General features: G+C 41.6%; 1 protein-coding gene across 1 annotated transcript; it reads left to right on the forward strand.

The window, feature by feature from the left end:
• Nucleotides 1–10: 10 nt before the first annotated feature.
• Nucleotides 11–27948, forward strand: pdzd8 (PDZ domain containing 8). The gene is made up of 5 exons (XM_047029122.1): nt 11–1029; nt 8046–8171; nt 10905–11007; nt 22853–23015; nt 23241–27948. The coding sequence occupies exons 1-5, from the start codon at nt 146–148 to the stop codon at nt 25571–25573; spliced, it is 3609 nt and encodes a 1202-aa protein (XP_046885078.1). The 5' UTR covers nt 11–145; the 3' UTR covers nt 25574–27948.
• The last annotated feature ends 14 nt before the right edge of the window (nt 27949–27962 follow it).

Genomic DNA, 27962 nt, shown 5'->3' on the forward strand with positions numbered 1-27962 from the left:
AGCTGAGGAGCTACAACCCCAGGAAAGAGGCAGATGATATGGCAGCTTTGTGAGCGTCCAGGTGGAACTTGCTTTGTTAATACGGTTAAACATTTGAATATGAAAACGTTTTAACGCTAAAGCGGCGACAGAGCAGTTGCTCGAAATGATTTACTTGATATTAATTTCCGCGTTCTCTGGAGCAGTCATTACATTGATATTACAGTTCTTGCTTATTTACCGAAGAAGCCCGGAGCCTGTAGCCAGGACAGTGCAATATGTCAAAACAGTGCCTGATCCCACATTGAAGGATTACTTCAATAATCAACATGCAGAACCAGGTCAGCAACAACAAGAAAACATACTATCTACTTCATCCAAACAGCAAGAGGCCATCTCTCCAAGGCAACAGGAAGCGACTGTCACCAGCAGTAGCCCTAAACAACATTCGCCACCGCCTTGTCAAAGCGAGCCCATCCACACCTCCAAACCAGAGACGTGCAATTTTCTAAATGCAATCTTTTTGTTTCTATTCAGGGAGCTCCGCGACACCCCAGTTGTTAGACACTGGTTGACCAAAAAGATTAAAGTGGAGTTCGAGGAGCTATTACAGACCAAGACAGCAGGTCGACTGTTGGAGGGACTCAGTTTAAGGGACATTTCCCTAGGTAATTCTTTGCCTGTCTTTAAAACGGCCAAACTTATGAAGCCGGTGAATTTAAACGAGGATGGTATGCCAGAGGAACTAAATTTCGAGGTGGACCTTGAATACAATGGAGGTTTCCATTTGGCAATTGATGTAGAGCTCGTTTTTGGAAAATCTGCGTACCTGTTCGTCAAGATGACTCGTGTAGTTGGAAGGCTGAAGCTGCAATTTACTCGCATGCCTTTTTCGCACTGGTCCTTTTCATTTCTTGAGGACCCACTGATAGACTTTGAGGTGAAGTCTCAGTTCGAAGGAAGGCCGTTGCCTCAGCTCACGTCAATTATTGTCAACCAGTTGAAACGAATCATCAAAAAGAAACACACCTTGCCAAATTACAAGATCAGGTAAAACTTTATTAGAGATCAAATGATCCTTGAGTGTGTGTTATTTAACATAATGTTGGACATCAATTATGGAAAGTCCTGTTTGTCTGGACATTGACATGCATTTTGACGTACTCCACTACCATTTTTAGATGATACAGGGAGAGCTGGTTTGGACTGGGGAGGCCTGTCAATTTAAATAGACCATATGCAAAGCTCTAGGTTATACCTGCTTGCAAATCTCTTATGTGATGTTCGAATAGTACTTGTAGGCCTACATCCTCAATGAGCTGTAGGCTAATAATTCTGGATCTGCAGGAAATCAGTTAAGATTGGGATTGAGTTCAGAGCACAGGATTTTACCAGTGTCAAAGAAAGCCAGTGTGGTGCCTCACATAGCCTGGTGTGGTAGGCAAAGCAGAAAGAGGAGTGACCTGTCACTGCTGAATAGACCACAATTGGGTGTGAAACTGGCACTACCAAATGCAAACAGCTGAAAGGAGAAAGTCTTCTCTTCCCCTTCACTAGGGTTGCATTAAAGGCAACTTAAGAACGTTCTTTCTTACATTTCCTTTCATCTCTCTGCTTTTGCCTTTATTAATACTTTAGGCCTATATGTTTAACGTCAATTAGCCTACTGTTTATAATTAATAAGTTAGACTTATCATTTGTGGACTATATGTTCCAGAGTTTTGCAACAATGTAGGCCTATGTGAAATACTAATATAATGCAGCCTAATTGAACAACTATTTAGCCTTTTCATTTCCTGAGACTCTCCTGAGCTCTCTTCTCCAAGATTCAAAGCTATTTTATCATGTGAGCTCTTTAAAATGGTAGCTCGGATCACTTCCAAGATGTGAAAAAGGTTTGACCCGCACTGAAGTGCTTATTGACACTGTCAGCTTGTCATGACTGCTGTGACAGCATTTTCCGAGCTCAGCATTCTAGCCCCAAATAACATGACACAGTGACCTATCCAGCCAGCTTGTTTGTGTTACATTTGGAAGGGTCACATAACTTAGGTGGGACTGAGAGGAAAGTTTGAGGGTACTTAAAAATGTAATTTACTTTCTCGTTATCCTTAAATAATCCTATGAAATCTAGAGGAATTGTCAAATAATCTGTATAGTCTAGTGGTTGTTAGTTGTAGTGGATTTCAAAATGAGTATGTCTACATTGCAGTTAGGCTACGCACTTTTGACAAAATGTACAGCATGTGTAATTGTCTGCAATATTTGTCAGGTAATTGTCTATCAAAAGATGCACAGTTTTTCCTAGAATTAATATTGCTAAACTCTTTAATTGCTCACACGTAGTTCAACATAATATTCTTTGTGGGCTGTTTAAAAGAGACAATAATCTGGCTGTTCATAAAACCAAAACTATTTCAACATGTCCCTCAGTTGTGTTTAATGACAGATATAATTTGTCATTAAAGACAAAGTACACAATTCACGAGTAGGACCAAACTGTAGTGCACCTGTCTGGGAATCTTAATACTGTGCATGCCTACATTTGTATTTGTCTGTTACTCAAGTGTGTGTGAGATAAAGAGAGTGAGAGGATTGCCCTTGATTAGGATGCTGAACGAGTGAGCGGGGTGAGTGTGATGATGTAATGAGAAACAGCCTTTAAGGATGGAGCAGTGGATGGTGGGATTTGCTGAATGGCACAGATGGTTGGACTCTGGAGGGAGCAGGGGGTTCTGGACATAATCCAGACATTACAGCACACTCATGTTGAGTCTGATCAAAAGCAAATACTCTACTAGGATACTCCACTAAAAAGTGGGATACACTACTAGCATACTAAAAAGGAGGATACTCTACAGCCTGCTTCATGTCACGTATGCTGCCTGTTAAACTGTAACTTTTTTTTACCTGGTAGGACAACATTCTTATAATTCTTAAAATTTGTTTGGGTTATGATAATGATACACTCACAATCCGGCATGGTCTGATCATGGCATCTATGCTGACAATGTGTCACTGCCACCTGAATAGAGCATCAGGGGCTAAGTAGGCCTATTACTTGGTAACTTAAGGGAAAGTGATGCTGCAGCAAAGAAACAAAGTTTTGATTTGGTTGAGCAGTTCCTCGTCTATGGCTTACTAAAAGGGCCCTACTTGCTTATCTTTGACATGAAGTTGGGAGTAGTTTTTTGTGTTAAGGGTGGGGGATACATCCAATCTTTGACTGATTGATTGATACTTTGATTTGTAGATATACAGCAACTGTAAACCCAGTATAGGGATGGTTCTAGGATTGCAGTTCCTGGCCAAGTTTCACTGTATTCCTTCCACTGTAAGCTTTGGCTGTTTATTGTGGGAAATTATGAAATCATTTTTCATTTGAGACTTCCTGGACCATCAGTAATGCGGCAATCCTCATGGCAGGGTTAGAGGGATTACAGCATCTCTCTCTCGCTCTCTCTCTCTCGCTCTCTCTCTCGCTCTCTCTCGCTCTCTCTCGCTCTCTCTCGCTCTCACAAACACACACACACACACACCCATATCCTCAGTCAGCTGTGTTGTATGTTACATAATTGCTCTGTGGACATCTGTTATCCCTCCACTCGTCCCCTCTCCTTGGGCTCTTTGACTTCATCTGCAGGGGGCAGTTGGGGAGGAGCTTGGGCACATTTATACATTACAAGGTACAGTCAGAGATATGTTAGTAGGCTCCTTAATCAAAATTCCAGCTCTTTTTTAGCACCACTCCAGACACCAAGAGGGGACTCTTGCATCGATTGGACAATTATTGTTGTTTTGATCAGTTCATTTAAATCCCAGAGAGAAAAGGAAATGGAAATTATAGGTTCAAAGGCAGGGGGTTGGAATAGTAATTGGAAACTAATACTTTAGCAGAACACCATCCATCTGGTGTCAGAAGATGGAGTACAAAGGCTAGTTCTGGGCATCTCAAACAGATGGCCGAGTCTTATGATGGCTGTCGCATGCTCTTGACATTGGGTTATACTTTTTTTATTCGGATCTCATAAATCCTAACCATGAACCTAAAACCTTTCAGCTAAGGAGTACCAGAGCAGGGGAAAAATTGATTGTATAGTTATTGCAAAACTTAGTTGTGTATCACTTTACATTTGTCATAACTGAACAGTTACAGTCACAATACAGTTTTAACATTATTGTTGTGAATTTTGCATGAGTACAATGTGTTTCTTTGCTACAGTTCAAATTGGAACACACTGTTAGAGACTTTTATACTTTCTTCTAGCAAGTCCTCCTGCCACATGTGGCCTTGAACGGATTATATCCTGGAACATCAGTCTGCACGTTTGAGACCGTCCCCTAAAATAGATGCTAATCTGGATCCATTCCTGCAGGGCGATTAAGCCATGAGTTTGCAGATCTCTATTGTACAACCTTGGCCAAAATCACATTACTTGGCAAGAATGATAGTCTAGGCTTAATTGAGTTGTCTTTAGGTTTTAAGGATTTGGGGATCTTGGAATGTTAAACAAGCGCTGATGGATTGTTTTCCTTGATCAGTCAGTTCTTCTGTGAATTTATGTAGGCTTGTTCCATAGAAGGATTGTGTTTCTAATGCCATGTGGTCATCTTTATGTATCCTCCCTTTATACTGCATTAGATCACTGCATTCCATCTGGCTCTTCCACTCTGAATTTGGGAGTGTGTGGCAGATCCAGGACGTGACATGTTCAGAATACTAAACTTCAACCTGTCCTTTTCCAATTTCCAGTTTCACACAGCCATAAATGAACAGAGACATTTCTTTCTGTTATTTCAGCCCAGCTCGATATCCAGTTAATATAATACCAGCCCAGTCCATCACACTCCTCTGTCCTTTAGTGTGCGCTAGCCCTTTTCATAGAGAGAGAACAGCACTAATCTGATTAAAGAGTAAGGTTTCCCATCTGAAAGGAATGTCCGGTCCAGAATATTGTTCCAAAATCCTTTTGACTTTTCTTAAAGAGAGCTTTTTGTGCAGACCGTTTGTTTGAGTCAGGAGATGTCAAGCTCTAGGCCCTAGGGCATAATGTAGGCCAGTGAGATCTATATGTTATGGAGCAATGCAAAAGTGCAGTCTCATTGTATGTCAAGATGCTTTTTGTAATGCTATCCAATACGAGACTTCATTAAAGTTAGTTTTTGGTGAACGGCATCCCTTAAACTCTTGGAATTACAAGACTCTATTAAATCGCTTAAGAAGTGGGAAGCTGCACAGCATTTATTAGCTAGCTGCTCTAATTGCAGTTGTTGGTCAGATTTATATTACATTAAGGGAGAATATCTGTATGATGTAGTCTTACATTAGCCTTAGGATGTTTTGTGTTGTAATGTCCTAATGGATAATTATTTAAAAAAAAATACTCAATTCAGAAAACAGGTATAGACTCTAGACAAAGGGGTAGCAGGGAGAAATGTGTACCATGCACATTTAATGGGGTCTGTTCAACCTGACTAACGCTATCTGTGGAATGTGATAGGGCCCTTGTCTGCTGGCATGTTGGCTACTTAGTAGTGAGACAAAATGCAAGTTTGTTTTCAAATGAAGACTACTTTGTTATAGGGCACCACTGTCCCATTACATTTGGTAAATTCCTTGAACTAAATTCGACAAAGGAATGTAGGCTGGGCATTTTTCCCTTTGTGATATTAAAAGAACTAGTTTCAAGGCTGCATGGGGCAAAACGTCACACTGACTGTAGATTAAAAATAGGGTATGTTAAGTCTTAAAACATTTCATTTGTGGACTTTTTAGCTTTTTGCCATCATTAGCAGTGTTGTTGAACTAGTCAAGTCTAGTTTTCTGGGTTAGCTAGCATGTCCTTGGGTCTGAGGAGAAACTGCCCAGAGTTAGGCCTAGCCAGTTAGCAGCCAAATCTTAGAGAATGTCTGTCTTTGTCCCTCTTGACAATACCCACACAAGTGCGCGCGCACACACACTATTGAGTTCTATTTTCTCCCTAGGAGAACCAACTACTAGGAGCCCTAAAGGAACCTCAGACCCCAAGAGTGGTGAGAAACAGAGGCTTATTCAGAACCCCAGTTGATCAATGGTTCTGTTTGTGTGCAGCACCTACTGAACCTGAAGGGTGCAGACTGAACACATCAAAACTGTGTTGTGTGGACAACAGAAGGTTGAGATTTTCAACCAGTATGATTTGCGGTGACCTCTACTCATGAAGTGAACATGAGAAAATGTCTGTGACAAATAACTGAGCTGTAAATTACGTCCTTAGTGGTACATCTAGCTGAAGAACAAGGGCTGTACTTATTTACAACCAAACCTATTATACATTACTATTGGAACTACCACTAAAAATGGCATTAGCTTCCTGAAATAATAATTTCTAGAGGACGCATGCTCACATACTCCAACAACTGCTCCATAATTACAATGAGGCCCACCAATTAGACATCAACTGTTAGCAGGCCATGGTTCTGCTTTTAGCCCCTAACCACACCCAATAGAGGAAGTCTTAGTCACGGGAGCAAGTACTATGACTGCTAAGTCATTGCCTAGACTCTGGTTTGGAATGTGCTTTTCAGTCAGTAGACATTGACTCTGCTTGAACTTAAGGGTAGTAAAGTGGGTTGTCTACTGACTTATGTCAAAGTGTTAGAATTGAGATACACAAGTGAGTACGAGTAGGCAGACACTTTAATCAGTTGGTGTGTTAGAGGATAAGATGCATCATCAGAAGGATAAGTGGGGCATGTTTTGATAGTGGGCCAGTGTGTTTGTGAGAACCATAAATCTGGAGCGCTGTGCAAGGGTGTGTCTTTCAGGACCATGCTGGGTTGAGGTCATCCATGGTTTGTACAACAACAGGAAACACCCATGAGCCTGGTATATAATCTGATACCTGCAGGTATTTCCTCCAGCTTTTCCTGTTGTTCTCTGCCCCAACAACTGGAGCTGGATGCTAGCAGTCCATCTCTATCTGTTCTCAATTTACCATCCATCTCACCTCTGTGCCCTATATGTCTTCTGAAACCCTAGTATATCATTCTCTCTTTCTCTGCCTTTTCTCTTCTTTTGAAGTCTTACTGTTCACCTTTGCACTTCATTCTTCAAATACTGGACTTAGTTCTATTTGTCTATCCCCTCATAGACTACACAATCTCATCATCTCTCCATCTTTCTCAAGTCTCAAAGATCCCTTCTTTACCTATCCATCTCTTCACAGTATATCATCCTCCTTCTTATGTTTGCCCCAGAGGGACATTAATTTTGTTGCCCTGAGATACAGTACAGATACAGTACCTTAATGTCTAAAATGTCATCCTGCAGTAGGTTATACTGACTTATGGCCATGGATAACAACTGGATTAAATCGAAAACAGATTTTGTCTTAAATTTAGGATTCAACATCTTAATTTTGGATGGAAAGGTGATTTGATTGTGTAGTGTTATGAAGTAGCTAGTAGGCAATTGCACCATCTGTTTATGTTGGTGGCTTATCTCTATTGCCTTGGATCCATACCTCGGTCAATCCTGAGTCCGTCCTGAACTTGATGACATGGCATAGAATGCTAACCGGCTCTGTGTCTTTTAAGTGGCTAGCCTCAGGGTAACAGCAAATCATCATCTGAAACATAGACGTTAGCAAGTTAGCACATATTGTATGTCCACAGGGCTTTACCTTCTCAACTCAAACAGCACAAAAGCAAAACTCAGCAATGGGGTGTTTTGAAGCTGTTTGCGCATTCGCTGAATCTATTTGCTGAAGCAGTGTTATTGTGTGGATGACTGATTTGAGGGAAATCACACATTTATTTCCATTAAAGGTTCTTCACAGTAGATTTATTAGGAGCTGTGCCAGCTTCATTCCAGGTCAGATGATGATGTCACCTCCACATGTTGTCATTTTCCTGTTTAAAAAAGTGCAAATATTTGTAGACTTCCCTTTGCTGCTTTTCTCACCACTTTATTCACCTAACTGACTTTTTGTAATAAAATATGCAAAGAAAATTTAAATCACTGCTCTTTTCCAGGATTTCTCTCTTAATTGTCTTCTTTGTATTTCCCCTCCCCCTGTCTCCAGATACAAGCCCTTCTTCCCGTTCCAAGTGCAGCCTCCTTTGGGGTCAGCCTGTGATTTGGACTTCTCCGTTCAGGACGCCAAATTGGTGGAGGGCCGACTGAGAGTATCCCTCATTGAATGTAGCAGGTAGGAGGTCTCTGTATTGTGTGATATTCACAGTGCATACTGTACATAGGCCAGCCATTTTAAAAACATCACTGCATTGGACCACTAGTCTAGTCACACGCTTGTAGGGTTACCCCATATTGACAAGAAAGACAATGTATGCATCCAACATCTACAGTTAAAACCCTTGGCATACTAGATACTTATCCTGCTGTACCTGTGGACCATGGCTAGACTGTGTTGAATCTGAAACCTTCCGGCCCTACAGTAACAGCAAAAGAAAAAACACAGCCTTGTATACTCAACTACAATGTGAGCTATAATGTGTTGAAACTATATAGCCCCAGACCAGACGGTGAGGCAGTACAACAGACCTATTGGGACTGAGGGCAGAAATACTGTTTAATGATCATTATACTGATCACCCTGCAGTACGTGGAGGTTGTCAACAGCCTCAGTAAGGCAGTTTCTTTCAGCCGCTGTATGTATCTCACAATGGTATTGTGCAACACATTTATAGTACAAATTAGAGCCTGACCGATTTATCGGCGGGCCGATATTATCGGCCGATATTAGGCATTTTCCAAACTATCACATCGGCATTTATAATGGCCGATAAATGAATATAAAAACTATTTAAAAAAATGGACGAAACACCCGTCAACCATGTTATGAGTGTTGGCGTTGCATAGATTGTCCACCAGAGGGCACTCTACAACATCCCTGTTGCATTTAGACATTTACATTTAGTCATTTAGCAGACGTTCTTATCCAGAGAGACTTACAGTAAGTACAGGGACATTCCCCCGAGGCACGTAGGGTGAAGTGCCTTGCCATAACGTCATTGTGCATGGACGGGAATCGAACCAGCATCCTTCAGATTACTATCCCGATTCTCTAACCGCTCAGCCACCTGACTCCCTGTTGGCAACACTTGTGTTTAAAACGCCACAAACCCTACAACCAGCTGATCCAGCCAGAGTCGTGCAGAGTGTTAGGGAAATCTGTTTTGGTACGCGTTTCTTGATAAAAAATATATAAATCGTCCGATATCAGAATATCAAATTTTTTAATTACCAAATATTTGTATCAATATCAGCCTTAAAAATCCTTTAGTCGGGCTAGTACAAACAATACAAAAGCACTATTTTACTTAGTAACATAAGGTTTGGGAGAAGCCTCAAAATACTATAAAATTTAAATGACCACAACAAACCTAACTACTGATGTACAAGCAATATGTCAAACACACAAGTATTGCACCTTTTACAACATTGTCACAATGTTGGTCTACTGTAATGTGGCTTAATGATTGATATAAATGGTCAATTATATAGATCTCGGACTAGATGGAATAAAATGTAAAGCAAAACATTTAATAACTAACTACCTGATGAACGGATACCTTATTACCCACTGCAAATCCTTTTATCTCATAACAGTCCAATATAATGAATTAGCAATCACACAAAGAATCCTGTCAATTATTTAGTTTGGAGACACATGCCAGGCTTTTACAGTTCAAAGATAAGGACACCTAATTGATTTAGGCCTATGTCCAAGTTATTTTGTCTGTATCTGGACCTGGTATTTGTCACCAGATTCTATGCTAGGTGTACGTCTGCTCTGGATCCCGTTTCTATGTCCTTAACTGCCTGGGCAAACCCCTGAATGAAATGCAACACTAATCAATTTAACCCTTAAGGCTCTACATTTACGATGTCATTTCGTTACGTCTTCTTCAAAGTAATCTAATCCATTACAGTGACAATGCCAAAAGACAAAAGGAGCCCCTAAAATGAGTCTTGCTGTCCTGGATTAAGTGTCACATCCCTTTTCTAGTCTTGCTAACCTGTGCTTGGAAGACACACCACATTTTCTGGGGCCAATTATAATTTGAAACATATCCACTCCATAAACCACTTCCTTCATCTTGTCTGTGAAGGAGGGTGCAACAATTGTTGTGCCGGGAAGGGTTATCATTGTGAAGCGTGTGAATAGAGCAGGACGTTCACATCAGCCACCTCATTAATAATGAACATGGCCCAGTCCCAGGCTGCCCATTATGTAGCCAGGCAGACCCAAGTCCTGCCACCCGTCTCAGCCCATGGGGTGCAAATGGATATCCTCTTATCTCACCCGGAGCAGCCAGCCATGTCTTGCCATGATGGCTAGCTACTTTAGGCTCACAACCACATTTGGGGTGTAAAACATTTTGTGTTGTAATAGTTTTCCTAAAGTATGTATTACATACTTTGTTGAGGGTGTTGTAAGTTATCTCTCTAGTTGTCATTCATTTTTTAATTCTTGAAAATGAATGAAAACCTACTGCTCAAAATATTAATATGTTAAACAAAAACAAGCTTTCAGAACTTATTTTACAATCACAACTCTTTTCTTCATGAATTGGAATTCTTTCCAAATAACCTTTGATTGTTTCTTAGGACTACAAAACTACTATACCACTCCTCATTAATTGCTTGTTTTCAGTCGAATGTTATTTATCTCCACCAGAGGGAGGTGTTAATTATGTAGCTCAACAAGATTGGACTTCTGCTGGCAGACTCCATTTCTGTGAATGATTTAAATTCACACCAGGGGGCAGTAGTGACCTTCTTAATGTGTATAGTCAGTGCAAAACAGCTCTCAAGTGCACTCGTTCATTACAAATATTTTGACAAAGAGAGCATTACAATCGAATCAAAGTCTGACTAATATTGTTTTTTCCTTTTGTTTTGTCCTTGTGTGCACCAGACTGTTTATCCTGGGCTCTTATGACAGAGAGACCTACGTCCACTGCACCTTTGAACTGAGCAGCCATGAGTGGAAAGAGAAAACTCGCAGCTCCATCAAAACGGTTTGAACCTTTGTCTTGAAATGCTACTTCCTGTGTGTACCAGTGTCCCACCCCCACCCTTCTCTCCCCTATGTAAAAGGATACTAGCCATTTTTCAAGATCACTCATTCAGAGGGCCTGTTTGCTCAGACAAAGACTTTAGGGACGACATATGTTTGATCAGCTATCCCTTGCTCATAGGCCCAGGCAACGCATGATAACAGGTGTTCATCAGTGTTGGGGTTTATTTACAGCAACAATAATATTTTCATCCTATTCTTTGAAATTATGTCAGATCATACTGGAAACCTCAATGTACGATTAAATGTATAGGCTACTTTGGCAAATGCTGAATACGTAAAGGTTCTATTTAATTGAATTCTTTGCCCTTTCATTCAACTTTTTATTTTCATTCAAACGGACAAATTGTGTACAACTTAACTGTAAGTTGTATTACAGTGAGCTCAGTTGGAGCCATTGTCTGCGCATCAATCATGTTAATACAATGAATATGCTGTTTTGGCACAAAAACTCTAACCTTTGTTTTATAAGCACGTAACATACATGATATAAGGCATATTATTGTCTAAACATTTTAAATTTAAAAATAATGTTGCCTCTTACAAAGGAGGAGGACATTTGCCTACATAAATGCTACCTCACTGTTACTAGATAACGTTGTAGGTGAGGAGCATACTGTAGCTACTTACTGGGATGTATGAAAGGAGCGTTGCATTGATGCCAGACATGACCCCCACCCCCCTTCCTCCATGACATTTGGAGATTTACAAAAAGAATTGTCCCTGGTAGAAAACCTTTTCTAATTGCCGCAATTGAGAGATATTAACATTATCACATCAGGACTGTTGGAAGTGACTAACAAGCATTTAAGACTTAAATGTCAGGTCTAATTAATTCAACTCCATCAACACATCCACCGTGTTACTGTGGTATTTGACAGTTGAAATCTGGTTTGACACAAGGTTTATTTAAGTTTTGTTCAAAATGTAATTTATCTCAGCAAATTGTCAGCGTTTATGCATAGTTTTCAGTTTTTGTCCAGCAGGGGGCAATGTCACTGTACAATGCATTACATACCTAATTAGAAAGTTTTATCAATACAGTGCAAGCCATGCTTTGCATGATACTAGCTCTTAATATCATTGCTGTGAAGAGCAAGAACAAACACATACCTTTGGAAATTGTAATATTCTCATAATCCTTACCAACCACTGTTCCCATTTAGAATGTTTATAATAAAAATGTATTTACTATGTTTTCTGTTCTTTAGGGACCTGAATTTTTTTAAAAGTCAAATAATCAGCTCCTTTGTCATGTTTTTCACACAGTGCCATCATTGTAATTGTTTTTGACTTTGTTATCTAGTTGAGATATTGAATTGAACACTTTCTCAGTATCTCTCCCTGATGCAGTGAACACAAGAATAATATATTTTACTCATCAAACTCAATGGTTCTACTGGCCCATAAAATCTTTCCACTACCACTCTCGAGATCACTGAAATGTCCTCAACTCCAGGACTGTGCTACAATAATTGTATACTTGACCAAGATGGCCCTCTTAAACATCCTCCACATACTTCATAGCTCCTGCTGTGCTCTCCATTAATATGCACGTAAATGCAGATACAAGGTGGCATTTGGGCCGTTTTATCAGACTTCACCAGACCATGTGTACCCAGCAGGACTCTATATCAGGGATTAAAGGAGATACCATCTGGAAAAGGTCAAAGCTCTCTGTTTCCCCTCCTCTTTTCACCCTCCTCCCCTCCAAGCATGATCAGTGGAAATGAGAGGTTCCCACTTCCTTCTGTAACCGGAGACACTGTGTCATATGTATGTATGTACTCTTTCGTGTGCTCTCCCTTTTTATTTCTCTCTCTCTCTCTCTCTCTCTCTCTCTCTCTCTCTCTCTCTCTCTCTCTCTCTCTCTCTCTCTCTCTCTGTGTCTCTTTCTCGGTCTCTCTCTCTCTGTCTATCTCAAAGCCCCTCACACAGACAAGCACCGTCCCTCTTTCTTTTTCTCACACAGACAGGCACACTCTTCCTCTGTCTCTGTGTCCTGAGCAGCCTCACCCGATCCTGCTCGTCCCTCACCATAGCTTTCTTTCTCAGACAGATGCATATGGGTCAGAGTAACCTGGTCGGAAACACTGCTTTTCAGTGAGCATGTGGAATCTACTGGTCACAGCTGCGTGTTACTGTTTGACCAACACAATAGACTCTCACAATATTGCATTTACACAGGGAATGCCGCAAAGCTGTGTTTACAGTAACCTTTTCTTTCTGTATCAGCTAGTATTTACTCAGTTGTGTCCGTGATGTTGATAACAGAATATTGCTGTATGGTCAAGGTTGTTAATTTTGATTGCAAAGGCATAGGCTTACTTAGGGTTAGGTTAGGGCTAGACTTCTGGGGGTTCATAAGTGAAATTTAACTAGTGTCAAGTTCATTCTGCTGATAAGTTCAACGAATATGCAGGCTCCGAACAGGGCTAATAATGAGCATGTCACTTGCACTTTGTAAACACGCAATTTAGAATCGCGACCAGATCAGACAACTCAGATCAGTGTTTCTCTTCAAATTCTGAAGGAATCCCCTTACCCTCACTTTTACCGGACACTTTTACTGACCATCTCTGATGTCTAGCAGTAAACGTGTGTTTGTGGGTAGGTGCGTTCATGTGTGCTTGCTCGCTTGCTTGAGTGTGTGTGTGCGTAGGCTACCTGATGTTTCTGCTGGTTTGCGTGTGGGACAATGCACGCATGTGATGGAACACCTGTGTGCGTGGGTAAATTTAGCCCTTTTCCATCACAGCGCAAGGGCAGGATTTTATTACTGATTTGTGGTGTTTGGTGGGGCCCTCCTTGCCAGGCGTGTTTAGACATCTGCCTCACTGATTCCATCATCTGGCCCTTAGTACTGATGTCTCCTGACAGGCCAACTGATGGTAAGCCAGCTGTCAACCTGTCTGTGTTCCTGCATGTGGGTCTTTTGTGTGCATGCATGTTTGTTTGTGTATCAAGTGCTCATGGTAAGTCAGTATGAGATTTATTATGGTCTCTCTCTCTCTCTCTCTCTCTCTCTCTCTCTCTCTCTCTCTCTCTCTCTCTCTCTCTGTGTCTTTCTCTCTCTCTCTCTCTCTCTCTCTCTCTCTCTCTCTCTCTCTCTCTCTCTCTCTCTGTGTCTCTCTCTCTCTCTCTCTCTCTCTGTGTCTCTCTCTCTCTCTCTCTCTCTCTCTCTGTCTCTCTCTGTCTCTCTCTGTCTCTCTCTGTCTCTCTCTGTCTCTCTCTGTCTCTCTCTCTCTGTGTCTCTCTGTCTCTGTCTCTCCCCCTCTCCTTCTTATTCATTGGAGTGGTGTAGGCAAGTAGAGGACCCTACTGCTCTGGTCAGGAAGAGCAAACAACCTGTGGCTACAGAGCCATTTTCACGGTAGAAGTGGCTGGAACCACAATCTGTCTCTCCAAGTTTAATCACTACAGCTGGCTGAGCTTGCCTCCAGTGTGTCAGTCAACACATGCGTGGTAGACGTGCTCATAGGGTCTCCATGCACTGCAGGTATCCATAGAAAACATAGAAAAGATTGCTCCTTGTCTTTCTTTCTGTCCTTGCAGTCTTTCACTCTTGTTCTTTCCTACTAAGGACGCAAAGTTTTTATTTATAACAAGACAGCTTCACCCCTTCAGCTGTGAGTGTATTCAAGAAAATCTGTCAACCACTTTGACCTAAGTCCATTTGGCCTTCTCTCCCCATCCTACACTTCTTCCATCCCCCCACTCTCCCACCCTACCAGTCCACTCAGGCGTTTCACCAAAGCTGGTTCAGAGAGCAAGAGCAGGCACTTCCTGTGCCTATTGAGTGATCAGGGTAGCTCTGACGCACCTCTCTCAGATGGCCGCTGTTTGATGTTCCACTCATGTATACGTGCATCTGCCTGTGTTTAATCCACCCCACGTGGCTGATGAAAGGGACTCAACTGATCGTTCTCTCCACTTCTCTGTCTCCCCCCACCTGCTTTTACTGATCCTGCTTCGCAAGGAGGTACCGAGGAATAATTGAGTTATAAACCACCCCTCCCTTACTTTGTTTTCTATACTCTACTGTATGTCAAAGAGCGACGGAGAAAATTGGTGTGATCGGGCTATTATGAGAGAACCCCTCTCTCTAGAAATTTGATTTGAAACAAGAGATGCTTCTCAGCCACCAGAATAGGTTGGTGGTTTTCAGTCATCCAATATCACCTAGGGAGCCTATCACCTCAGTGTCTTATATGAGAGCAAACACATTGATTGGTCCATGCAATATCTTCCTTTTAAGGTCGAAACGGATCAGAGACGCAAGCGGCAGGTCTTGTGGGCTAGGTGTTTGTTCTAATTGTTGTATTTGCAATCCATTCATCTCCGAGAAGACGGCATTGACGGGCCAATTTTGTGCATGACAGACATCATGGTGGCTACATTACTGGCTTCATGCCATTTTGGTTTCGAAATGCTTTTGTCTGATGCAACAGACTGTCCTGCTCATTAGAGCGCAAACAACCTCACAGTTATTTTCTCATCGCCGTCAAAATGTTTCCCTTTCTCTCGAAGAAACGCCAATACGTTAGGAATGAACCAAATGACCTTTTAAGACTGGTCAGTTGAGGGTCTGCTGATCCAGGCTTACTTCTGGTCTGCTCTGTCAGTCTGTTATCTCGGTTGGCTTTTTGCCTGTTTGCAATCCTGTTTTGTGATCTGCTTTTTATGAGTATCAGACGACTGGCAAAGCCTCTGTTTTTCTTCCATTGTCTAACTTTTATTCAATCAGATATAGATTATGTTATTGTAACTATCTTTGTGGTTTATATTTCCTTGAATCTCCAATGTTGATATAACAGAGTAAGGCCATCAATTAGTTTGCCCTATATCAGGCACAAAATTATTTTTTGGGGAGGTTTGATTATGTTTAAAAGGTAGTCCTTCTTTTAAAAAAAATCTTCCTCTCAAGTCCATATAAGACACAGTGAGACTGTTAACTTCAGGCTCCAATCATCTCATAAGCTTAGCAAATGTTACCGAGTCAATAAGTCAATTCACTTTTCAGAAGCTGAGTGACAGTTGGCAGATCCAAAAGACTCAGGCCAGCACTGCAGTGCTTGATTGACAAGCTATGCATCTGAGCATGAGTGATCAAACACACAGAAATAAATACCATAGTGATAAGGAAAATTGTGTGCACCTCTCATAGCAGTAGGCATATTTCAGATATGAATGGTCATTATTTGCGTCTTCTTCATGGTGTTTCTGTTCTCCGTTTTAGAAAGCTGAGCGGGCATGCAGACAATAAATGTTCAATTTCTTTGGGTATAAAGGACAATGAACGTGCTATAAAAAGACAACCGAGTGGACTGGGTGGGTGAAGAATCCAGTCATTGCCGTATATCCTAGTGCAAATTAGACAGGGCGACAAGAGCACCTTTTTGTTTGCCTCTGTCTCCATAACAACTCCTTTGTCCCCTTTGCTTTTGAATATCAGCCTCCCATCATAAGCCAATGAGGGGATATGAAAATACAAATGGCTGTTGATGACAAATTTGAATTTCAGTGGTTTTGTGTGGTTTAGGTACAAACAGAAATAAAAGACTTGATCAACAAAATTAGATTTTGAACATATTTATAAACATTTAGTGAATTGTACCTGCCAATTTATTTGTTAGGGGTTAGAGGTGCCGCATGTTTCACACTTTGTGATGTGTGGGTTTTTCTATTTGCTGTAATTGTTTGCTCAAATGAGTCGCTCAATGAATGTTGACATTTGAAGAGGCGAAGTGGAGATGAAGAAAATATTCATTAGAATATTATTGAGTTAACACAAAAGGGAAAAGGGCAACCATAATATTGTTTGGAATTTCTGACACCTTTCACATTTCACCATGACAGTTATATTTGTTAACGTCTATGGTTTGCAATCCATGAAAAGTCGTCTGTCTCTAATCTGTATATAATCCATTCCGTTGTTAGCTAATATGCAAACAAACAAGCCAACGGAACTCATTGAAGTTTAAACACTTTTACATGAAACTAAGGCCCTAGGGAGTTGTTTTTCAGTAAGTCAGTTGTAATGTTCATAAGAAATCTGATGTCATAATAAGCATAGACCAATATTTAAAACGAAACTAATTTAAGTAGAAGAATAAAGAGTTATCTGACCGGCCATACATCTCTGCAACTTCTATAAACATCAATGTAGCATCGATATGCAAATTCACACATTTGATCTTGAGACGGTTCAGTGATAAGATTTACATCTGCATCTACAGGGAAACTTGGTGGAAAGCTTGATTTTAAATATTTTCAAATGGAGTGTCAAGCATGCAAGTTTGGATTTTTCTTTATTCTATTTTAGGCACATTTGGCTGATATCATGGATATTATTTTAGACCTGAGGCAGGGAGATACAACTTAAGCAACTAGCTTTAGTTGTGTAGCGAAACCTAAAGCGATGATTATATTTGGCAAAACTATGGTAAAAGCTTTATTGGCTTTTCGCTTGTGAAACTTTGTAAGAATGTTTGCCTATTGTACTCATTTACCACACTGTCTGTGCTATTCTAGTGATAATTCAGTACATCCATTTAGATGGAAATTAAGAGTGAGAAAGGGATACATACATGCTGACTCCTTATGTTTGACATTAGGCGGACATTTCGATTCTTTAAATAAGTCATTCTTATACCTTCATATTGTGATTTTTTTGTATCTTGTATCAAATTGCAAAGCCAGAAACATTTTAATCTTTGAAAATCAATTGACAGGGAATTTAACAATTGGCCAGGCCAGGGTCAAACCGTTGATTCATACAACATTCATTATGACTTGTGATGTTCACAGCATTTATTTTAGTGGAGCTAATCAACCTGAGCTGTACCAATGCAAACCTCCTAGCCAGTGGCTATCCAAGCCCCCACCGACTGTGCCACTAATTGAACATGGCAGCGAATTGCTGTGTGCTTGCCTTGCAGGGACTTGTACCCTATAACCATACACAAATCGATCTGACATGTGGTATTAGATTAGATTACTGGGCAGCGCAGTGACAGGGAAAAGGATTTGCTCACCTCGACCAGCATCCGGCAGACGTTTCACTGCTCACGTGCAACCCCCTGGACCTACCCAAGTGGTGCACACTGCTCCGCCATGCAGCAGCAGCAGGCTCCGCATCTTACAGGTCAACACTCCTTAGTTAGCCATGCCACTGGAGCTATCCTGCTGAAGCAAGCGAGATTTGTACCACAAAATGCAAGCATGTCCTGGAGCAGCTGTAGACCGGACATGGGAACCTATGATGTATACTACAGGAAAGATTTCACACCTAATCAGTGTCTCACTCTGTTTTATGAAACAAACACTGTTAATATTTGATAAGTTGGTTAGTGTGTTGTGTGGGAATACTTCCTTATTAAGTAATTCCTCAAATCATTGAAGTAAGTCTTAAATCTTAACCTCTAACATTTACATCACATGCCGGCCACCAACTTAAGGATTCAGTATTTCACATGCTCTGAGAATTAAAGTAAAAACATGGCCAACTACCTTCAATCTCATAAAGAAAATCGCAGTCTGCAGATCAACCATTATTTAGCAGTGATACCTGCTATTTTGTCATATTAACCTTTCATTTGCTTTCCTTGGTAGATGAAAAAGAGAGCCATTGCTGAAATAGAAGGCACACGCTATTTACATCTGGGCAATTCCCTGTTGCCACGTTCTTGTTTGTTTTTCTCCTCAGTGAAGGAACCAACGGCTGGCTGGTCCCTCAGTCGATGTTAACAAGGTTAGCCGGCCGCTTCAGCTAGGCAGGAGATAAAGCTCTCCCATAAAGGAATAGAACAATGTCATTTCAGGGGAAAAGCCACAAAACAGACCCTTTTAGCTAATAGTGAGAAAATATGAGTTGGATCTCACACTTGATATGTGTATATGTCATGTTGTGTTTCAGGCATGATTTTGAATGTATACATTTAAAATGCAATAGTCCATTATATAAAGATTGTACGTTAACATGTATAAACAGAAAGATAGGTCATGCTTTACTTAAAGGTGATCTTTAGGCATTCCAAACCTTTTTTATAAACAATGCTGCACCTTTAAGCTCATCTGTGTTCATGTATATGTCTTGCTTCATGACAAATTCAATCAGCATGTGTTATGGGGGAAAAGTCAAAGAAAAAATATATATGAATTCAACATGCAATTTTGATAAGATGTCTTTTGACCATACCAGTAGCAGTTTTTTTTTTTTTTAAACATTAGTGACTGTAATGATAGAGCCATGAAAGTAATGCATTGATGGAGATCTGTTGAGCCTTACTCTTTAATGAGCACCTGCTTTAGAGCTGTGGTCTTTGTAAATTCAATAGAGGGTTTTCTATCTTGTCAGAATCCCCCGTGTGTGTGTGTGTGTGTATGTGTGTATTGTGCACACAACACGTGGGAGTGATGAGGACGTGAGGGTTTCACCCACTATTTGCACTTCAGAAAATAAAAAATCCTGCTCTAGTATGCAGATCAGCCTGACAAATAGGAAGCTGAGGGGGTGGACATGGCTGTAAATCTCCAGGTGTATGCACATGGCAACTGTGTTTGTGCGTAGACAATGGCTTCATTGAATGTCCCTCAACACCCACACACCAGTACATACAGGCACACACACCCACCCACGTTCAATAAGGTACACTTACTCATAAGCAAACAACCAGTCTCGTGCGTCAACCCTTCATGTCACTTGACATGCTTGCTCAATCTTTTGGCATCTGCTGCACGGGTAATTTGTCTGTAACCGAGGTGGTCCTGTCTCACCGCCTGTCTTTACAATTGCAGAGCTCGATGTGATGTCTGTGCATTTCCTTCAAAGGCAAAGTTAGGTTAGCAGAGCATACAATTGTGTCTGTGGGGGTGCTGTGTTTTTTTTGTTGTTGCGTCGATCAAAGAAAAAGTGTAAGGCAGATGATTCATGTTATCTGACCACTGATTTTTGCAATGCTAATGTGTTTGTGAACTGCAGGGTATTAAGAGTATGAGCTGCACAGATCATTATGATTACCACAGCTGCTGACTCACCTCTCGTCTCTTGTTCTAAAAGTCCTTTAAAATTATTTTTTACAAGTGGTAGTTATGGCTCTTCAACCTTATTGTTTGCGAGGAGACAAATGTGCTGTGTTTGTGGTATTGTATAATGCTTCTTCACAATATATTGCAGTTCTGATAAAAAATGTTATGTATGTGTAGCCACACAAATAACCAGTCTTGTGTCAAGTCTATAAAAGCCACACTTACAGTAGACTATGCACATTTATTTACTGTGTGAAACATGCACCCAATGTACACTGGCTTGGTGGCTACAGTAGCTTGCCAGCCATAAACTGTCCACTCTTGTCACAGTGTGTACAACAACTGTATCAGGGATGCAAGCTCTGAAGATATCACTTGTGTGAATATAGAAGTCTTCAATCATGAAGGCAAGCTGGTGGTGATATGTCAGGAACACAGCATTAAAGGACAGTGGGGGTTTTTCTTATTAATCTAAGGACAACGCCCCGAAGGGTAGCCTCCCAAATTTATCACTTATATGCAGACAAGAAGTTCTATGGAACAATCCTTTTTCGAAGTGTCTCAGCACAACACACTGTATTCTCCAGGAAAGACTGCATCTGTTTACCTGCTGCTTTTTCATTATTGGCTTGTCTTGATCCTATGCAATTCCCTACTGCTCCCCCCATCTTTTCCATAATTGCCCTTTAGTTGGTGTTCATCCTTGCAAATCACGCTTCATTGCTGCTCAGTGATGTTTTTCAGTTTGTGTGTCAGTTCTGGACTTGCCTGTGTTCTCTACAGAAGACAGGGATGTAGCCACATGAGAGTTCATCAGATGGACTGTAGCCGACGTCATTTTAGTTTTGGAAGCAGATTTCCATGAGGAGAGGCCATCCGCTGATTTATGTCCTGTTTTCAAATTGTAACTTTGTTGATGTTTCAATCCACTTATTGGACCATTTGATCATATTTTGAATTCACTTTAGTGTCCGGCAGTGTTGTCTCTTGTTGTTGAAATCCGTCCCTGAAATGTTGGCTTAGGGACAGGAGTGGGTCTCAGTACTTTCAAAGGCAGACATTTTCAGATGAAAGGCCTAGTTTTAGATCATACAACGCTTCCTCCTCCAGAACAAAGAGGAGGTTTGTCCTCAATAATAGCAATAGCCCCCCTTGATATTATTCCAGCTATCTTATGCCCAGCTACATATTGAGCCAGAAATTGCTTTTTATGTGTGAGTGGCAATGCTCTTTCTGTTCTGAATTTCTCATTACTCTGAAAGAGCTTTTTTGCAAGGGTGTTGCAAAAAACAAATTAACAAAAATATTAATTATACATTGAATTAGGGACCATTATCTATGCTCTGAAGATCAAATATTTTGATGATATATTTTGTTGTAAAGGTGTTATGTGTTAGAACCTGTTCAATTAGTAGCCTAAAGCTGAACATTATTATTTGTCTTCAGCCTAAACATAATACAGTATACTACATTTAATATATAGTATATCAAGTGACTTGCTTGTCTGTACTACCTGTGGCCTTTTAAGTGTAAAGAGCAGTTTGTTGACTTTGTACCGATGAGGACAATTGTTTAGTGCTATAACGGTGAGTGTTTTATTTGCTTACTTTCCACCACACACACACCTGTTGTTGCCTTTTCAATTGTATTAGAGGATACTGGGAGGGGGTGCAAGAAGTCAAGATCAGGTTATGCCTCGAGGCAGAAACCAGTGTTAAATAGATGAGTAAAGTCTCAATGAAATAGCGGTTTATTGGTATACAGGATTTAGAAGGATTTTCTGTCAGTTGCTATACCGTGTCAGTGTGGCCTACTGTCTATTTTCATAGTTAAAAACACTAGAACAATGAAAACAAATTAGAACAATTGTATACTTCAGCCATGTGGAGTTTGTTCCCCAAAAAACACTTAAGGTTGGGTCTTGGTATCTTTCAGAAACATTCTTCAGCTTCAAGTGGATCAAGCCTCTCCTGTGCTTGCCAGCTTTTATAGATCATCTGCTTATTCATCCTCACCCCTAACTCTATCAGCTCTTTCCAAGAGAAGGATAACAAATGACAGCTTGGAAATTACAGTCATTTGTCTTTGTCTTTCCAGCTTTTCAGACACTCTTTCTCTGAGACTAAGACTTTCATTGTTACCCTTTATCATCTCTCCTGTGGCCTTCTATTTTCCCCACTCCACAGTAAACCTTCCTTTTGAGATTCGATAGACTTCCTAAACTTCTTCAGCAATGTGGTTTTGATGTCTAGATGTCTAGTTTTGGTGATGGACATCGTTCATGCTCAACTTGTTACTATCATCAAAGTACAGTCCTAAAACATGCCTGGATTATATACTGAATATGTTGTCATAATATAGTCGGTTAGATATACGAAAGCAGGTCAACCTGACGTCACACCAGGTGTGTTGTGGGATACATGACTTGTCCAGTGCTGTGTGACAGTGATTGAAGCAGCTGGTAAACTCCAGGGGTGGAAAATTGGCTCTAATTGCAGGCCTCCTTTCTCCCTCAGAGTTGGCATGCATTGTTTTCCTGTCATCAAACCCACCAATGTGTGGAGGCAAAGCTCCTTGTCTTGAAACATTTAGCATCTCTCCTAAATGTAATAGCTGGTTGCCATATTTGTTCTATAGGCCCCACACTTTTTAAATGTCAGATTTATTCATGCATCCTTTTTGTTTTCCTATGATCACATTCATAACACATTTTGAACAGATATTGGTGTGTGATTATTTATATCGTTTTGTTTTAGACTGAGGTGATCAAGGGACCTTCTGGCAGTGTGGGGATGACCTTCAGACATGTCCCAGCCAGCGAAGGTGACGCGGTTCATGTGAGCATCGAGACCATTACCCCCAACTCCCCTGCCGCCCAGGCAGACCTGCAGAAAGGCGATCGTCTCATTGCCATTGGAGGTGAGACACAAAGACAGTTGCCAGTATATACATCTTTTGGCGAAAGCGGTTTAACTGTTTTTTTAAATAATATTTTTAAAAAATTAAATAATGCAAAAATGATATGTTAGACTCCTTGTTCATGCTTTACATAATAACACTTTAATTTATACAGTATGTTGTTACATGTCTGTGGTTGATCAGCACTTATTGAACATTTATTAATTCTTATTTTAACCTTGGCAGGTGTTAAAGTGACATCCTCTGTTCAAGTGCCCAAATTGTTGAAACAGGCAGGGGACCGGGTACTGGTCCTGTATGAGAGGCCTGTGCGTCACCAGTCCTCTGCAGTGGGTGGCTTGGCCCCCCTCCAGGAGGGGCTGTCCCAGCTGGACGAGCCCAGTTTCATCCCAACACCTGGAGGCTACGAAGAAGACCCGGCTCCCATCACAACTCTCTCTGACATATCTGACAGCAAAGACATGGACTCTGAGTATGAGGACTTGAGTGTGGACCCCAGGCCTAGCCAGGTTAGTGGTGGTGGCACTGAAACCAAGGAAGACTTCTTACTGGCTGTAAACCAAAGCCCCAAAAGAACTGTGGTCAACCTGGCTTCTAAGCCTCTTGGCAGCATATCGCCCCTTCTTAACCGCAGACTCAACCTGGCTGGCCTCCAGTCCCCACTTAAACCCCAACCCAAAGACTTACCAAAGCCTTCGCCGCACAAGAGCAGTGGAGAGCCTGGGGAGGGACTACAACGGCCCTCTATTCCTCCCCCACCCCCGCCTTCTCGCCCCCCTGTGCCCCCAAGACCCCAAATCAAATTGACGTCAACATCTTCTGAAACCCAAAGTCTGTTTGAGGTAGGTGATGGTAGTACCACAACTGCCACAACTTGGTCTGAGAAATCTCCAGAAAAGACTCAAGGGACAGGAAGCAATGATGACAAGGCCAGCGCTGAGAAGACACCTGTCAAACAGCCTGATTCAAAGCTTACAGTCAAGGTGCCTGAGCCTTGTGAAGACCCGCCAGCTGCCCCTTTGGTACCCAGCAGCAGCAAGTTGGACTTGGCCAAAGACAAGATGTCAGAGAGCTCCTGTACTACACGGGACAGCATGGAGGACAACTCACTTTGGGAGTCTTCGGAAATCATGTTCCGTAACCAGACAGCCCGCTGGGCCAAAGCCGCTGTAGTGTTTGAGGTTGAAAGCAACCATAAGTACCTTAACGTGGCCCTGTGGTGCAAGGACCCCTTCAAGCTGGGCAGCCTGCTGTGTTTGGGCCATATCAGCCTAAGGCTGGAGCACGTTGCTTTGGAGTGTCTGTCCACATCTTCCTCAGAATACCAGAGCACCTTCAGGCTGTGTGCTCCAGAACCCAGAGCAAGCGTCAGTCGCACGGCCCTGCGCAATCTCAGCACCCACAAGGGCTTCAATGAGAAGCTGTGCTATGGAGATGTCACTATCAACTTCTGCTATCTCGGTGAGGGTGAGACTGAGCTGCCTGGCCGGCTGTTGGAAGGGGAGAGGGAGGGCAGTTTCCTGGATGAGGAGCTAAGGGACAGGGACAGGGAGAGAGAGAGGGAACAGTTGTCCTCGACACCTCGAGATGAACTGGCCTATGGTTCCATGCAGCTGGTGGAGGTCCGTCACAATTTCCAGGACACTCAGTTCCAGAACCCCACCTGGTGTGAGTACTGCAAGAAGAAAGTCTGGACCAAGGCAGCCTCCCAGTGCATGATCTGTTCCTACGTCTGCCACAAAAAGTGCCAGGACAAGTGCCTCGCCGAGAACCCGTTGTGTGTAGCAGCCACTGATCGCCGGGGTGCTGACCCAGAGGCAAAGTCCACCATCAACCGCGCCACCACAGGCCTCACGCGTCACATAATCAACACCAGCTCCCGTCTGCTTAACCTCCGCCAGGTACCCAAGACGAGGTTGGCAGAACAGGCTGCCGATGTCATACCAGGTGTTGCGGAGCCTTCGCCCAAGCACACTCCGAACACCTCAGACAATGAGAGCAGCGACACTGAAAACTACTCTGGCGCTAGCCCTTCCAAGCTGCCAGCTAGTGGTGGAGGCAGTGGTGCCAGCACCAAACTAGTTCGAAGGGAAGGTGGACTGGACGACAGCGTGTTTATCGCCGTAAAGGAGATCGGACGGGACCTCTACCGGGGCCTACCCACTGACGAACGTTCTCAGAAGCTGGAGTTGATGCTGGACAAGCTGCAGCAGGAGATCGACCAGGAGCTAGAGCACAACAACGCTCTTATGCTGGAGGAGAGGGAGGCAGAGGATGCCAGGCGGAAGGCCTTGATCACTGCCGCCCTGGCCAAGTCTGGTGAGAGACTCCAAGCTCTAACCCTGCTCATGATCCACTACCGGGCAGGCATTGAAGACCTTGAGTCTGTAGAGAGTACCTCACCCTCTGAGCAGCATGGCTTCAAGGCTAAAGGGGTTGCTCTTGAGGAGGCCCTGATGGAGGCTGAAGCCTATGACAGTGACACATGCAGTCCTGTAGAGGCACAGATGCTGGATGACATCACAGAGGAACAGATCTGTGTAGAGGCGCTTCATTAAAAATGGATAGGCTGATTTGGATAGGCTTTGGGCTTGGGACTCACAGCAAAACCTTTTAAAGATTTTTCTATTTTGTCGTTGGGGTTTGGGGACAGATTTCTTTGGTTGGGCATGCGATATTTCTCAAATTAAATGATGCTTGATTTAAGGCTTACTATCCCTCCATCCAGTTTTCTCTATAGTTGGTTCAGCAAGACAATGTATGCTCCAGAAGACTGCAATTTAATGTACTCAAGTCAGTTATTTTAAAGGGAAGATGCAAGGTCATGTCACCTGTTTGAATCCACTTTGACTGTCTTCCAAAACATTCGTAAATGTGTAGTTAAAATTGGCAAAGAAACAAATGTACTGATTTTTCCAGAATTTTGGTTAATTTGTTTCATTTCAAAAGCACCTTTAAAACCAAAAATCTATTTTCTTACTGCTTGAAATGTGAACGTAATATGGTATTTAGTCTTTAAATCTTACAGTAGTTTTGTTCTTACCCCCCCTCTGTTACAGTAAAGGCCTGTGCTTTCCATTCTCTATTTTAGTCTACAGTATTTGTTTTATCGCTCTGTTATGTATGCTGTGAATCACAAGCCCATGGGTATCTTTAGACACGGCAACATACCGTGAGTCTACAGAGGGATTACAGTGCAAAATGCAGAAAGCAAGTCCACCATATAGACTTTTTCCATGGATTGTGTACTTTTCATAAGACTTCATTACCTTCTATAATGTTTTTTCCCTGGATTTTGCAAACTATGTGACTTCAACCCTCTTCTTGGACCTTTTAGAATATCCATAAAGTGAAGGTAATAAATATGATGGATAAGAATAAGTGGAATCAGATAAGTTAGTACCTCCATTGTTGGTTTACTTTATTTTTATTTATGAGGCCAAACATGTAGGATTGTCTGTGACCATCGTTTAACGATCGTTTAGCAAACAAAAGACAGCGCTAATGCTGTTTCCCCTTCATTTAAAGTGTTTTTTCATAAACTGTTTTTTTTTCTGTCTTTTGTTGGCGGGTGGGGAGGGGGTTCACAGTTGTAATAGTCAGGTAAAGTTGTGTTCCAACAGAGAAATAATTTGATAACAAATGATTTGATAGTTTGTTTTTTTACGTTTTTGTTTCATTCCTAATCCGCCTAAGAAATCATGGTGATTGTGTGACTATGTTTTATAAACTCACGTGATGGAAGAGGATAGGATGGAGTCACTTAATCATACTTGAGTTCAAATGCTTGCTGTTTAAAAGGCATATTGACCAATGCAAATTGTGTATGTATCTAAGGCAGAGGGATCATTTATATGGTTAATTTCTGAATCAATGTTCACACACTGATCTCTTTTTTGTTATTGTATACATCACAAAATTACAGTTGGTAATTTGGTGATAGTGTGGGGTTGAATGAATGCTCAGAGCTTGATGGTGGGATTGTGTTTTTGCATTTTTAAAGTTCTATCACGTAGAAATGAATGTAGGCCACTTACTATTTACGTGTATATAATGTTCTGCACAAAGCAAGACTCCCAAACGCCCCCTGACCTAACCCCTGTATACTTGGTGTGGACCATTAAAGAGATGTTCTCATTCACAGCCAAATCGTACATTAATATTACAACTGCAGTTAGCCACCAGGGGAAAATTATTGTTAAGAAATGAATGCAAATGCAAACCCTCTGGCTATACAACAACCATGCCTGCTAAGTCTTTACACATGAAACAAGTTAAGGCCCGTTGATATCACAGTGCTTTTAATGTCTGTGCTGCTACTGCTTTATCTGACCAATTAGGTTCAGTCAGACAGGACACAAGATAAAAGAATAGAGACTTTGAGGGGATAGACAGCAACGCCACATTTATTTTCTTTGCAATAGACGTAATGCTCTTGTGGATACTGGATAGACTACTATACTTGTCACTCTCTTCAATCGTTTGTATATTCAGATTTTTTTGGTGCAATATTTTTGTAGGTAAACCTGATAATCAGGAAGGGATTTTTTTTTTTTTGTAGTTTCTTTTTTTTCCTGTTTCTCTCCCATACGTACTGTCTTTCCCATGTCACAGTTAGTCTGGTGTCTTGAATTTCCTGGTCTGGTATTAAGGGTATAAGAGGACTTCAGTAAAGACAAAACAATTTATCTTATCCTATGCTACTATTGCTGCTGCTGCCGTTGTACAATGTGTTCTTCAAACCCAGTTATCACATGCTTCTGAACCTTCTCCTTCCCATGTTTCAGTGTGTTAAGAGTGTCTGCCATGGCCTTCTGCCATTGAGGTGTTCTTGTTTTGTAAGAGGAATGTTGTATACAGTTCTGATGGCTTGTGTGATGAAGTGCTATTGTACATAGCCTAAATAAACATGCTCACCTGGGAATAATGTAAATGAGATGTCTTCAC

This window comes from Hypomesus transpacificus, chromosome 11 (genome assembly GCF_021917145.1).
Source record: "Hypomesus transpacificus isolate Combined female chromosome 11, fHypTra1, whole genome shotgun sequence".
NCBI lineage: Eukaryota > Metazoa > Chordata > Actinopteri > Osmeriformes > Osmeridae > Hypomesus > Hypomesus transpacificus.

What these genes read in the sequence shown, in the direction of transcription:
- pdzd8 (XM_047029122.1), top strand. Translation starts at nt 146, where the DNA reads ATGATTTACTTGATATTAATTTCCGCGTTCTCTGGAGCAGTCATTACA. An exon ending in TCCCTCATTGAATGTAGCAG is followed by an intron (nt 8,172 to 10,904) that starts GTAGGAGGTCTC and finishes TGTGTGCACCAG; the next exon opens with ACTGTTTATCCTGGGCTCTT. An exon ending in TCGTCTCATTGCCATTGGAG is followed by an intron (nt 23,016 to 23,240) that starts GTGAGACACAAA and finishes TAACCTTGGCAG; the next exon opens with GTGTTAAAGTGACATCCTCT.